This window comes from Sinohyriopsis cumingii, chromosome 9 (genome assembly GCF_028554795.1).
Source record: "Sinohyriopsis cumingii isolate HCF-2022 chromosome 9, ASM2855479v2, whole genome shotgun sequence".
Classification (NCBI taxonomy): Eukaryota; Metazoa; Mollusca; class Bivalvia; order Unionida; family Unionidae; genus Sinohyriopsis; species Sinohyriopsis cumingii.
In genome coordinates this window covers 29,753,069-29,767,209 of record NC_142969.1, presented here as the reverse complement: position 1 = coordinate 29,767,209, position 14,141 = coordinate 29,753,069, and the positions used below count along the sequence as shown (strand labels likewise).

Here is a 14,141-nt window from a genome sequence, read left to right as displayed (position 1 = left end):
ACATGCCGTTAAACCACTACAAACCATTCTTCGTCTCCCTCATCCCCTCAAAAACAAGAATGAGACGTGCCATTTTACGAGCCATTTTAAATACTAGATCCGAAAGAGAAAGGAACTGAGGGTTCTGGTAGGAAACTAATAGCCTCAGAGCCAATAAGCCAAGACGTCGGAAACGCATTATCTCCGCTGGCCAAATTGTCAGATAACAGCTGCTTTGTAATTTCCCGCGTGTAACTATTTTGATAAAATAGTATGCCAGCGATAGAAAACACATGCTGTATGATACAAGTCATAGCTGGAGTCCTTGAAAATGCGAGATGCAATTGATAGGGCATAACCATATATCTTCTTTAGCTGTTAATAACAATTCTAATCAATATACTTACATGTATGCATCTTAAATTTACTCAAAATGTACTCACTTCGTTCTACAAATCCGACCAACATACCCTGCAAAACCTGATACACACCGAAATTGTATCGGGCTTTCCAGTACATCTCCAACTAAAACCTGCAGTGATACGACCCAATCATCTAGTCCGTCATAATCAGTAAAGCAAAACTGAGTTGAGTCAACATATAACAAAATCCATCAAATCCAAACCAAATGGAAAGGGTGTTGCACATTCGCATTCCTTCACACAAGGACTGTAAATTTTAACTAAACGTAAACCAAAACAACAATTCTTTTCGACACTACTACTGAGCGCGACCAGTTAAAAAGAGAAGAATTTACAAAACTGAGTTAGGCTGGTATGGGGAGCTGAAAAGCAAATTATATCTTCAGCGTTTCGATTCACGAGCACTTTCGTTGTATAATAAAAAGAAAATGTTTTCCTCCTGAGCAAATACCGGAAATAGGCGACCTTGTGGTACCAAAACGATACAGTTTACAATCTCGCTTCACCACTTATTATTTGGTACCAGATAATGAACTGTATCAGGCATTAACGTAGGGAATGGACCTATATCTTACCGACAGCAGGGGAATAGCTTTAAATAAATTCAGGCATTTACTGAAATATATTTTTGTCAACATAAATCTTTATTTTTCCAGATTTGTGCGGTTGTTCCTTATTTTAAAAGACAATTATGTTCACCACGCGAATTAATATATTCGTAATCAGGGTATGATGAGAAGAATTAAAGCAAGGGCAATATTATTTCAATTGCTACAGGCAATAGTATGGAATGTATGTCTTCGTTTCACGTTATGAATATAGTCGCTTTGTTACAGTTGGTAAAGTAATCATTAAAACTTCTGAACCGGTTTTAGACAGATAACTTTAAATTTTTAAATTAAATATGAAACTTAGAATGTCATGAGTATCACGTCGGGCAAGGTGAGACATAATTCATTATCATTATTCTGTCACTTAACCATGGGTGTTTAAAACATTCTTTAACGGTACGCCTCTCTTTGATTAGTGACAGACTATTTAACATTTTATCTTCGGGTTCAATCAATGGGATTTACTTCAAAACAAGAATATTTTATTTTATTTATATCACAATCGATCAGAATATAATTTGCTCAGTAAAGATTATTGAGATAAATGAAAATCGTGTTCTGCAAATCATGGTATTGACTGTTGCAGACACGGAAATCACACACTAAAATGGCATTGTGGACAATTAATAGGACCATCATTTATTCTTGACTTATTGCTGAAATATTATTGTAATTTTTCAATTGTAATGAAATAATCTACATCAGATCAAACTTGCAACATTGCACTACAAGAGGTGAATCCATGAAATAAAAATGCCCCACATCAGCCAAAGTGGCTTTGAACGAGCAAGTGTAGGCATACCTTCCGAAAAAGTCGTAATATAGAGTTAACTAACATGTAATTTGCTTCCTCATTTTTCCCAAAGAATGTTTTCGACATAAGCATAACCTATATTTCCATCTTTAGGCCTATTTAATTCTCTCTCTCTCTCTCTCTCTCTCTCTCTCTCTCTCTCTCTCTCTCTCTCTCTCTGATTATGGATCAAACCACAAATTAATATCTGACGGTACGTGTGTGAATTTAGGATTTTCCTTTCTTTCTCACAACACGCGGAAATTTAATGATAACAATATACTCCATAAACCTAGCCGGACGTGCCCACTTTTGTTCAAACAACAATGCACTTTATTATCAGAGAGAAGATAAATGTAATAAACATAACACAACTTTGAATTGTAATGAAGACAACAAAATGCTGACGATTGACAGATGGTTTTTCGCAACGCTGATTTTCCATGCGCACGAAGTTCTTTGCAACAATATCAGTGAGTACATTATATATATATATATATATATATATATATATATATATATATATATATATATATATATATATATATATATATACCCATCCTTTGCAATATTATGTTCTTGTATGTAGACAGGGAGCATATAGTTCTTGTAAATTGCTTAAACAACATCCAGATACAGTTGATCCAGGTTAATTCGAACGTGGCAATGAGCTAATTCACATTTGTTTAAATACATGAATACATCAAATGCCACCAAATATATCAGTGTGATAGGTTTTTAAAATGTTTAGTCTGAATTTAATTTTTCATCTCTTAAAGCTATTTTCAAAGAAATCCTCTCTTTCACCTATCACGACTAACATGATTTATTCGGGTGACGATTCCCTATAATCTTTGCTTCTTAAACTTTCAATCGTATGAAAACCTATGCCTTGACTTCGTCAAATACTCCATAGATGATTTTATTCCTTTCACACAAGCTAGCATTACTGCCGTTATATGGATACATGAAATCAGTCCATAAATAATACAATTCATTGCAAAGTTTGGGTTTGTAAATAAAGTGCAATATATTCATGAGAAAGGATAGTAAAATTAGTTTTCACGGACCTGAATACCCAAGACTCATCTTATATGTAAAATTTATATTCTTCTGATACACAACTTTGCATCTCTTATTACCTTAATTCTAAAACTAGTCAACATTTAGCTAAGACTTAGGTGGGATCCAAATTAAATACGGTTTCTGGGGATGGAGACAACATACTATACTTCAAAACATTTTTACTAGACATCACATAGGGACAAATGTTCTCATTAGCGATTACTTGTTAACATACATTAATGCATTCCCTTAGCTCAATTGCACATGGCACAAAACCCAAGACATCGCAAGTATAAGTTTGCTAATTGTTGTGCATGATGACTCGTGGGGCATGTAGATTTTATTCCGTAAATGTTAGTCAAACTATTTCCGAGGAAATTGCACGTACCGTAAAGCAATTGAAACATCTTGAACAAGCGGCTACCCTGGAGGAGACCGCAAAATATATGAAGGTGAAAGGGCAATGCGAAAATGCAAAAACCAGAATAGGTGGTATATGAAATGCGACTGTAAGACGGTGAATGCGCATCAAATACGAGCATGTCCCTTGCGAATATATTACAATAGACGTGAGATCAGATATTAAAAAAGCTAATTATATTTCAATTATTCCACAGAAAACGTTCTCTCTCAAATGCGTTCAGAATTAACAGGAACTATATATGTGAAGATACTGGTGCCTCTGTTTACATCAGGGTTACTATGTACGATCATGCATTCGGTCACGGTGTTACTTTGGTTTCTAATCATGTCGTCAAGAGTTAAAGATATTCCTTTCACAATGCTATCGGTTTATATTTTATCATAAAGATACTCATGAGTGTATGTCTTTAAAACTTCTCAACACGCCCAAAGAGAATATCTACTCATTGCGAATTTTCTCTGAAAATAGTTTTTTATACAGCATTGAAATAGGTCATTTTCCTATGGTACAGAACCACGAAAGCTGGGTACAAATGTTTCCTTGCAGAACTGATAAACTTATTAGACAACGAAAACACATGATATTGAATATGTCAGTCGTTGTATGGTCCAATTAAATCCATCGTCACAGTTAGGTACCAACATGCTGCACAGATGAAACTTACAAACTTGCAAAGCGGCTTTGAAGACTTCGATAAATTGAGTAAACAACACAAAAAAAACATCATATTCCTATTAATACAGTCAATAGTATCCATTTTATCAAATAGTTAATTATCGTGTGTTTTCTACTACACACGTTTCCATATGTTTCCATTTAGTGGAATAAGGAAACGAAGAAAATAAAACTAAAAGTAACTACGTAACAAATTTCAAACATAACTCGCTTGACCTCAGGATCAGAGTTTCATCGTGGAAGATACCAAATGTAACCATTGATTTTATTTGTATTGTAATTATTAGTAGTGGTAGAAGTAGAAGCAGTAGATAGCGTTCTTTCTATTGTAATATTTGTTCAAAACTTTGAATTCGATTGCTGGACACAAGTAGATAAATACGGAAAAAGAAGAATTTCGCGTAACCAGTCCATGTCGTTAAGAGTTCTCTCGAATATGACCCTGCCCTATGATTGGTTTTTTTTTTCAAATTTACTAATAATCCATGTATTCTTCTTTAGTGTCTTCAAATACCGCACATATAACTATCCTAGTCCAGGAAACAAAATGTCTAAATGTTTGCATAGAGAAAATACAACTTCATTCATTGAACTTATTGTTTTCGTATCTTTTCCTGTAGGGAGTAAAATAAAGTTAAAACGAGTGGATAAATGTTCAATCTACATGATTGGTAATAGATCAAAAATGCAGAATCACAATTTTATCTCGCTATTTCAACAAATCCTATAAAAATACACTTTTGTTTTGTACGTGTTACCTGATATAGAAATTGTTATATGTTCGCAATATTTTGTATTTATTGCTCAATCTATATTATGAATCATTCAAATTGTTTTGATCTTTTTAAGACAAAGCACATTATCTGCATAGTTCTCCGTGGAATCATAAACATCCTGCTTTAGACACAATACAAAATATAGAGCCAATTTTCATCGCCTCGAAATTTGGAATCGAATTATGACAAGTGCTGACATAAAAAACCAAAGATCACGTTCAAGAAGGAGATAGAAACAGACTAATGAAAACCTTTACAAACTTTGATATCTAAAACAAGGCATGACTTCCCCCAGCCTTTATACTTGTGGTACCAAACAGTGCAATTGTAACAATTTGACTCTATGATAAAGCATGAACAAAACAGAGAAAAAGGACAGGATAACAATGAGCTTACACCTGGTTCATGTCTAGGTAATGACTCGAATATTACAAATACTAATTAGTAGCATTAGTAATAAGTTAGGAAGCAGCAGTTGCGGTATACATGAATAATTCTGCATCATGTGATAAGTGTAATATAAAATAAACTTTCCGCTATTGTTTTCAACATCCTCAAGCACTTTCGAGACGTATGACCCCAAACTGAATAGAATCATCTTTGTAAGATTGCAATTTGAAGGAAATATGAAGATAGAAGAAAAACGCATTCGACTCTTTGAGATAAGAGCCCCAATCCAGGCTTTATTTATAAGGTCAAAGTAATAGTTAACACTGTCATGACTAAATAAAAGAAACAGTATTACAGATGGATATGTTAAGGATATCTTCCACATGATGTAAGTATGCCTTGATACACGAACCAGTTATTACTATTATTATTATTATTATTATTAATGATGCTAATCGTTGTGGCAGCAGTGGAGTAAGTATTTTACTGCTACTAGATAAGAACTCCTAAACAATGGTTTATATTTCGCGAGAATTCATTTATTCCTATGCATAGCAACTCGGCGAAAGTTTCCCGTACAAGAGACCCGTACTACCGTGTTTTTTAAAAGTTTTTTAAGTCTTAATCCCTGTCATATGTCTCCAAAAGGCACATTCGCTGTCACAAACACGTAAAGCCAATGTCTCATTCAGCTTAGCTATAGATATGATTCAACTATATCGATCTGAAAGCCAAGTAACAAAATCTCAAGGATTGTAGTCATGTGACCCACATGAATATATGGGCCTGTCATGTGCATTTCAGTTCGTAAAGGATTTTTGTTTTTTTCTATAAGTTAACAATTTAAAATCAACCTACTTAAGAACGATAAATTTGAATTAAGCAAATGATAATTGCTGATTTTAAGCTGGCGGCAACATTCAATATAATATATACGGCTTCCATTTAAGCTACAGATAGTTCCAGCTCCACCTCAACAATACCTAGTACTTCTATCAGCACTTCCGTCTATCCTAACACTTCTACAGCTGCCACCACTCCTACTACAGGTGGGACTAGTACCACTATTTCAACGACGACAGGTACATCGACGACAACCAATTTGTCGCCTACAGGTAATCCATTCCATAAAAAATATAATTAGTTTTCATTTGATTTGATACCGATCATTACATTTGATTGTAAATGTAATTTCTGCTCGTTTACAACAGAAAGCGGTAAATTAATGTTTATGTTGAATTTGATTGTATAAGTTCATGATTGCTACTGGTATGACATTCTTCAGACATTTGAAACATCACAATAACACGTGTAGTTTTCTTCTTATTTTTCCTTGTCCTCCTCACTCCTTCCCTTTCTTTCTGTCTCATCATGATGAGAGTTTATATAATGCTTCATTACTAACTAAAACGCAAATCAGTTACTATTCTACGAATTAAAGCATAGTTGGCAGCTCCAATTATCCTTACATTTCTATAAATAAATTCCTCTATTTGCATCTGATCATGTAACTGATTAAAGATGTGCGTATGAGCCACATTTTATGGCAAAGTGAATTTTTTTATCGCAGCAGTGTTCCAAATGAAGTGTTCCTAGCGTTACATGTACATTCCATCTAATTTTATGTTGTACTGAAGTTAACTTGCGGCGAAGGATACACTTCCTCGTTCATACAAAATGTCAAAATGAATGTCACAGTGTGTAATCCCCGATATCTGTGTTTATCTTTGCTGCAATGTTAATTACAGTTCCAGTGGATTTAATAAGAGATAACCTAAGGTTGAACATTTCCAAAGTTTATATAATCATTTCAAACGTATCCACTTGTTCTCTCCAGACTGTGGGGTGTAAACTCCTTGTTATGAATATGAACGGTTTCTGCAACTTTTACCCCTGTTTAATATCGAATTCAATCTTCAACCTAGTAGAAGAAGCACAGGTATGTGGACGTGATACTTACTTTGTGGGTATCAACTGACAGATATGTTGAGAGGTCATGATATGAAAATGTCAAAAAGTGGAAGTTGGTTACGTGAGGAAAAAAAAACAATATTGTTCGTGTCCATTCTTATGTTTTCCATCACTTTAATCGCATTCTGAAATCCGCCATGCAGGTGTTATTAATTTTATATATTGCCCCTATTGTATCTTACTGGTCATGCGTATGTGTGGATAAGGATTTAAATTATACAAGCTAAGATTGTACTACTCATTTGCTGTACTTTCACGGACTGTTACTGCTGTACATTTCTCAAATGTCATTATTTATTACACTCTCTTTCTACTTCACATAGATAGATTCAGTGATATGTGAATACAACTTTCATGTGTAGCTGATTCACGTTTGCTCCTTGTTAGACCAATTCTATAATGACATGTATGTGATAACATATATCTCGAAAAGAAATGTCATTGAAGATTCATATCTTTTATATTCAACCGCGTACATTATTCCATATATTCTGTTTAAATATTCAAAAGTGATAATTTTGTCAATTATTCGTCAGGTTTTTTATATTCAAGCATTCTCATGACACATTCCTAACGCCATTCATTTGTGTTAATCTCACTTTAGGCAAAGAAGTCCTTTCTATGTAATATCTGTACGTTTCATGAAACAGCTAGAGTGTTATTACTTATAGAGAACAGTTGCGTAGTGTGTTTGTTACACAACACCTATAAAGGAAAACTAAATTCAATGACATTTATTCATTGAAGAAATGTATGAAACATTTTAGATAGATTTCTCAACTGGTCAAATTCTTCCACATTACCTAAGGTCTCCTTGTACAAATAGCGATGAGACTAGCACTTTTAACTTTGAAAATACTTCATTTTCATTGCTTACAATCAGAAGCCACCTTATACTTGTGATACGTATTAAATGGTTGAATGAAGTATTCAACAGAAGCAGGCAAACTGCACCTAATGAATACTTAGACCAGAGCTTGAGAGAACTATTTGATAAATATGACTATATATTAGTGTAACTTGATGCTAGTATTGTTTAGTACAGTGACGATTTGATCCAATTAAGGTCTTAGATATATCAATTACAAATGATCCATTCGTAGCAATCACATATAAGCATTTTAGAAGTTCATACATTGGGATCCAACATAACGGTGTTTTACTACTGATGTCAGATTGAAATTATGTTTAAGTATCTAGAGTAGCTTTATCCTGATTTAAGTTTATGATATATATATAATATAATATATATATATATATATATATATATATATATATATATATATATATATATATATATATATATATATATATATATATATATATAAATGATTTGCAGCTCATTGATGTCAGACTGAAATTATGTTAAAGTATGATTTAAGTTTATTATATATATATATATATATATATATATATATATATATATATATATATATATATATATATATATATATATATATATATATGATTTGCAGAGTATGTACCCATTGGTATCGGAAGTATTGGTGTGGTTGCAGTTTTGGTGCTTGGGGCAGCATGCTACTACAGGTATGGAAAACGAAATCATGTTGATCTCTATCAGCAATTACCAATGCTTTTAATACTTTTAAAGACTGGTCATGTATTCATGCATTGGGTTTAACTGCCCATTAGCATATTATTGGTTAAAGGGTGCATAATGAAAGCCACAAAATAAAAATGTACGAATCAAGGTATACAGCAGAAAAATACAATTTAGTAGACAAAGTATTTCATTCAAACTTAATAATGCTGTACTTTATTATAGAAGACGAAGGTGTTAAATCTCTGCTAAAGGTTTTAAAATCAAAGATAATACTTTCGCTCTCTTTAACAATATATTCTATCTTACAAATTAAGTGGTTGAGAAGGCAGATGATACCGTTGATTTCTCTAGATGGTCCAGTGTTAACTATTGTTTATGTTACGGAAAAATTACACTGCAGTGTTATTTTGCAGGAGAAGAAAGGCACGAAAGGATCATAGATTTTCAGATAAAAGCAACATCAGACAGTCAGTGAGAACCACTGACAATCCGAATATTAGATCTTGCTTGGAATGGGATAATCAAATGTCAAAAACCGTGCATTCCGATGCAAACGCAGTGTATGCGACCGTTCAAAAGATGCGACCAAGTCAAAGCGAAACTCCAGGAAATGCCTACGACATTATGATTAACACCACGGAAAGAGTGCCCGACAACACATACAACCACAATACGCAATTACTGGATGATACTTATGACAGTACAATTACATTCGGAAAGACAACGTTGGACGAAACCTACGATCACACAAATTTCAAAACTAATTCCTATAGCACATGTGGCACATATGACAACACAGATTTTACCCACGAAAATAAATATGACCCAGATGCTCAACAGAATAGGAAAGATTTTGAACCAGTCTATGAATACACGTTTAATAAAGTTGATGAGGAAACGTATAATAAACCATTTCAACCTCCCAGGGAAAATGAAGATGACATATATAATAACACGTAAGTATGGGACAACCATATAATTCATTCCAATAAAGCTGTCATTTTGACAACGCATGATCAATCTACAATATGTTTTGGTAATTATATCAACATACATAACAATGGCAAATAATCTGCTTTAGGGTGAATCTGTCCAAGAAGTATTTACTTTAACTAGGTCAATGACAGCACATTAGACACGTGTTTCTTGTATTTCACGCCATACAATAAATAACATTGAGACTATTTGTGACATTCGTTGCAAAAGCTTTCCATTTGGCTAGATCCAGACCATTACATTTTTAATTGTATGCATAGTTTTCGACATGTTCTTTCCAATGAATTTGCTGTCGGAACCCAAACATTTAACAATTTGTACTCATGCTAGCATCCATTACGATTGGGACGAATTGGGTCACTCGTCTCCTCTTACTTTCATCTCGTGTAAGAATGTATTTGTTTCTTATTTATTTTATACTCTCTGCTTGATAAGGACAACTAGTAATGTCTCTTTCAAGTTATTATCCCTGTTTTTTCAAGGAAGTCCAGGGGTAATGTTAAGCGCTCCAATCGTACTAATACGTGAACGTACGTTCGTTTGAACGTGTAAACATTCAACGAACTTCTATACAGTTAAAATAAATATTTTGTTAATGATCATATCATGAGTGTAGATACAGCCAACAGTTTGGTTATCTCTCTCTTTCTCGTTATGGCATTGAAACGGGTATAAACCCGATAATTATAAGTTGGAAACAAATAAGACCCCGCCTAGTCCCATATATACAACTGTGGGACGAGATAATATTATTATATTGCATCAATAATAATTAAGTCACGAAGCACACTGGTAACCGAATGTTTCTGTATCTTTACGAAGCGATCTATTTGCAACACATATGGAAGTATCAAACCCGCATTCTAACATTATATGCACCATCAGTGAATGAAATTGTGAATATCATGGTGTAACCTACAAATTACCTAAAGTGTTTCCCCAATCCTTATAACCTGAGTCAGACAATTATTGAGATTCCAACCTGGGATGTACTAACGTATAATGGTATCAACTTATAAATGAATGCCCCTACACCATATCTTGAACATTTCTTGATATTAAATTTTAATATTGTAGTAGGAATGAGCTCCCCCCTCTACAATCTTTGTGTGCATGGTAAAATAGGTCTTTACTTTGCATTCTATGAAAACAATTGTATCTCTTTTATTCAAAGAGTTTAGGTGAAAGACGAGGAGAACTAAAATACCTATTTCATATTGTACATTATGTATAAAACGTTTTACATATTTAAATTCAATATTTGATTTTTTTATTATATAAAGGTGTCTTTGTAAGACATCGTGTTTGCCCTCGAAATACTGTTTAACTATAGTAGTCTCCTGACCAGGATATTTATGTTTCTAATGATTTCTATTTTTGTTGATGCATTGCTTGATTTGCTTTTCACTGCTATTTGTAATGCTGTCTCGACGTGTTGGTTGTATTTCTTCTTGATAACTGTTTTAATGAGGGAAATACTGAACCAAATGCATATGATCTGCTTCGGCTACATATGGAAAGAGATGTAGAAAGATCAAGCGACACGTCAGAAGCAGTGGATATACAGAAGAAAATACATTCTGACAAGGCTATTAGCATAAACGCTTCAACAAAAGAAGTATCTTAAAATATAACAAAATGGGAACTAACAAGTGCATTTTCGTCATTGCAGCCTTTCTCTCCTTCACCCTAAACTTGCAACAGATCATTAGGTAGCACTGGCACAAGATTGAATCTTCCCAACGAAACTTCCTACCAGATTGTTCTGATGTTAGCAAACCAGATTTAGCTTCATTATCAATCCAAATTTAGTATGTCGAACCTGTTCTCTGTCACGTATCGTGCAATGTTTGTGCCACTGAGTGTGATGGTGAAACACCCGATTTCAGAAAGCTAATGAATAGCAACAATAACGAAATTTGCAACAAATTCCAACTCTAAAATTCAAGCTCTACACTAAATAGGACATTCAGTAGTGTCCCTCCAGATACTACTGACTGAGATTGACAATGGATGAACCTATACTGAACTCCCACGTAAAAGAACTGTACTGGATAATGCAACTGAAATGACATGGGAATTTGGCCAAAATGAGACAAAAATATAACTTTCCAAGGCAGTCTTATTAAACAGCCAGTCAGGTATCAGTTTTTATCACCGACACGAAATTATTGCAATAACATTTCTGCAGGTCAATATTGTTTAACACTTTCCATGAATTAGTGAATTAGTAGTAGTAGTAGTAGTCATTGTTGTTGTTGTTGTGGTGGTGGTGGTGGTGGTGATAGCATGTCTCATTTTTAATATCCTAATACAATATTATAATGGAATATTTCCTTTGCTATTCCAAATTATCGTAAAATATTAATTTTATTACATACTGTGTATCTTACTTAAGATGGTGTTGAATTTTACATCCCGTGGTTTCTGTCCTTTAGCCCCAGGCTGGAAGTAACGAAACATATTTTGTTGATCTGTTCGATAAACACCATATGTTATTTGTCTTACGAAACTAAGATACTCTGAACACCAGATAAGCATTGATTTAATTCATTGTATGGCCATTTATTTGTTTCCTCTTTCTTTCATTCTTTCATTGTTTAACTGTTGTTTACATATTGGCTTGATATGAAAACGTGTAATAATCAGAATTAGACATATCCAGGCTGACTCAAATACACCTGTATATGTGTAGATGGCTTTTATATTGTTAAACAGCTTTCGGAGGCTGCTTCATCTCACATATCAGTGATGTTAGACAATTCAATTGGATCGCACTGCGTTTGTAAACTAGTTCGAACATTTAAATGTAATGTCTATCAGTGATGTTAGACAATGCAATTGGATCGCACTGCGTTTGTAAACTAGTTCGAACATTTAAATGTAATGTCTGTAGCATTAGTTATCAAGGTAGTCTGTATCGATGTGCATGTTTTTTTGTTTATATGCTTTAAACTTATTGCTAATCGTAACTTGATGTAATCTTTATTTGTCAAACACTAAACTTTTTATTCTAAATGGAATACCATTTCGACTTTAAAATAAACTTGTCAACTTAAATTTGTTTGTTATTCTTTCTGGTTCGTTTGCCGTTAATTTACACAGCGTTTCTTCATTTCTTTCAGCTATGTTATATAAAGAGCTCCAACATTACAATTATCGTTGCCAGAACATTGAAGGAACACTAGTACGATGCGTATTACTTTACTATGCCTCAAAATGAAGTCATTTAGTCTTTATTATTGTAAGGTGTCTGAAAAGATGCAATGCATGTTTAGAATGGAAAGCAGTAAAGCTGCACTTGAAATGACCGCTATACCAATAGCTTGCAATGCATCAAATACGATCTCAAATATAAATAATTCTTAATATACTTCTGACAAGTTCTCTAGATGTTATCATCCATGGCATTATCTTTGTTTTGAGCAACACGTTGTAAAACAAGAAACAAAAATGCGTTTTGTTTAAACGCTTTCAATACAAATAAGTTTTGCATTTTCACAGTCCCGATTTTGAGGGATTGGGACGAAAATAAAACTTGTACTACTCTATACCTATTTCATATTAGTGGTATCTAGAAATGTACGCTGCGGGTGGGTAATTAGTACATAAAGAGACAATTGGATAACATATCTTAAACGGAGCACACTGTTCATAGCGACAATGAACTGCCGACAGAAAGATTTGTTTATATTAAAATGAATGTCAACGTGATTATATAGGCGCACTTATTGATCTGAAAGTAAAATGGTAATTGTTCATCTTAAATTTGATACTCATAGTTTTAGATGAGTCATTGTATTCCTGATTGTTCAGCGAGTTGGATCTTATTAGTCATGACAAAACCTCCGGAAGAAATTATTCACAGCTGTTCTAAACTAGGTCATGAAAGGACGATATACGGTCTAATCATTGCCAGATCAGGAGAATATATTTTCCCAATTTGCAATCCATTCTCTGTGACACTGTATAACGACATCCAGCTTACACTGTATGACACACGATGGGTGACCTTGACTACATATATCAAAGTACTTTGAGACTAAGTATTTCATATAGCGGATTGCAAGGATCAGTTATAGGCAAACCAGTACTATAAAATAAACTATTGCTATTTAAAATTATAAGTAGTCAAACTATCAAAATTAATTACATAAATTAAATAGTCAGTGAAACGTGTCTGCGTCCAATTTAATGCAGAAATAAATAAAACTACTTGCCTTGTATGAACTAGTCTACATCAGTATTACATTTAATCATTTATTTGCATGGACTCATAATCACATTGTAAATGAAGTTGTCTAGCTATACAAAATCATTCACTATTATAAACGTTTGGAATTGCATTCTTGCATTGTCCATTTTATCGCCATCAGTACGGGAAAGACAGCTTGACCATCCGTAAGTACTGGATGCTTTTGCTGAAGAGAAGTTACTAAATGTAGAATTCAATGAAATGTCTTTTTCAACGTTAC

General features: G+C 33.6%; 1 protein-coding gene across 1 annotated transcript; it reads left to right on the top strand.

Annotated features, from left to right (window-relative positions):
- Positions 1 to 2,092: 2,092 nt before the first annotated feature.
- On the top strand, positions 2,093 to 13,217 carry LOC149791473 (uncharacterized). The gene is made up of 5 exons (XM_089970016.1): positions 2,093 to 2,278; positions 6,086 to 6,250; positions 8,582 to 8,654; positions 9,084 to 9,626; positions 12,792 to 13,217. Exons 1-5 carry the CDS (start codon positions 2,206 to 2,208, stop codon positions 12,802 to 12,804), a joined length of 867 nt encoding a protein of 288 aa, XP_089826142.1. The 5' UTR covers positions 2,093 to 2,205; the 3' UTR covers positions 12,805 to 13,217.
- Positions 13,218 to 14,141: the final 924 nt, after the last annotated feature.

Coding starts and splice junctions, on each gene's coding strand:
- LOC149791473 (XM_089970016.1), top strand. CDS start 2,206: ATGCTGACGATTGACAGATGGTTTTTCGCAACGCTGATTTTCCATGCG. Junction 2,279..6,085: donor AGTTCTTTGCAACAATATCA/GTGAGTACATTA, acceptor CTTCCATTTAAG/CTACAGATAGTTCCAGCTCC. Junction 6,251..8,581: donor AACCAATTTGTCGCCTACAG/GTAATCCATTCC, acceptor TATGATTTGCAG/AGTATGTACCCATTGGTATC.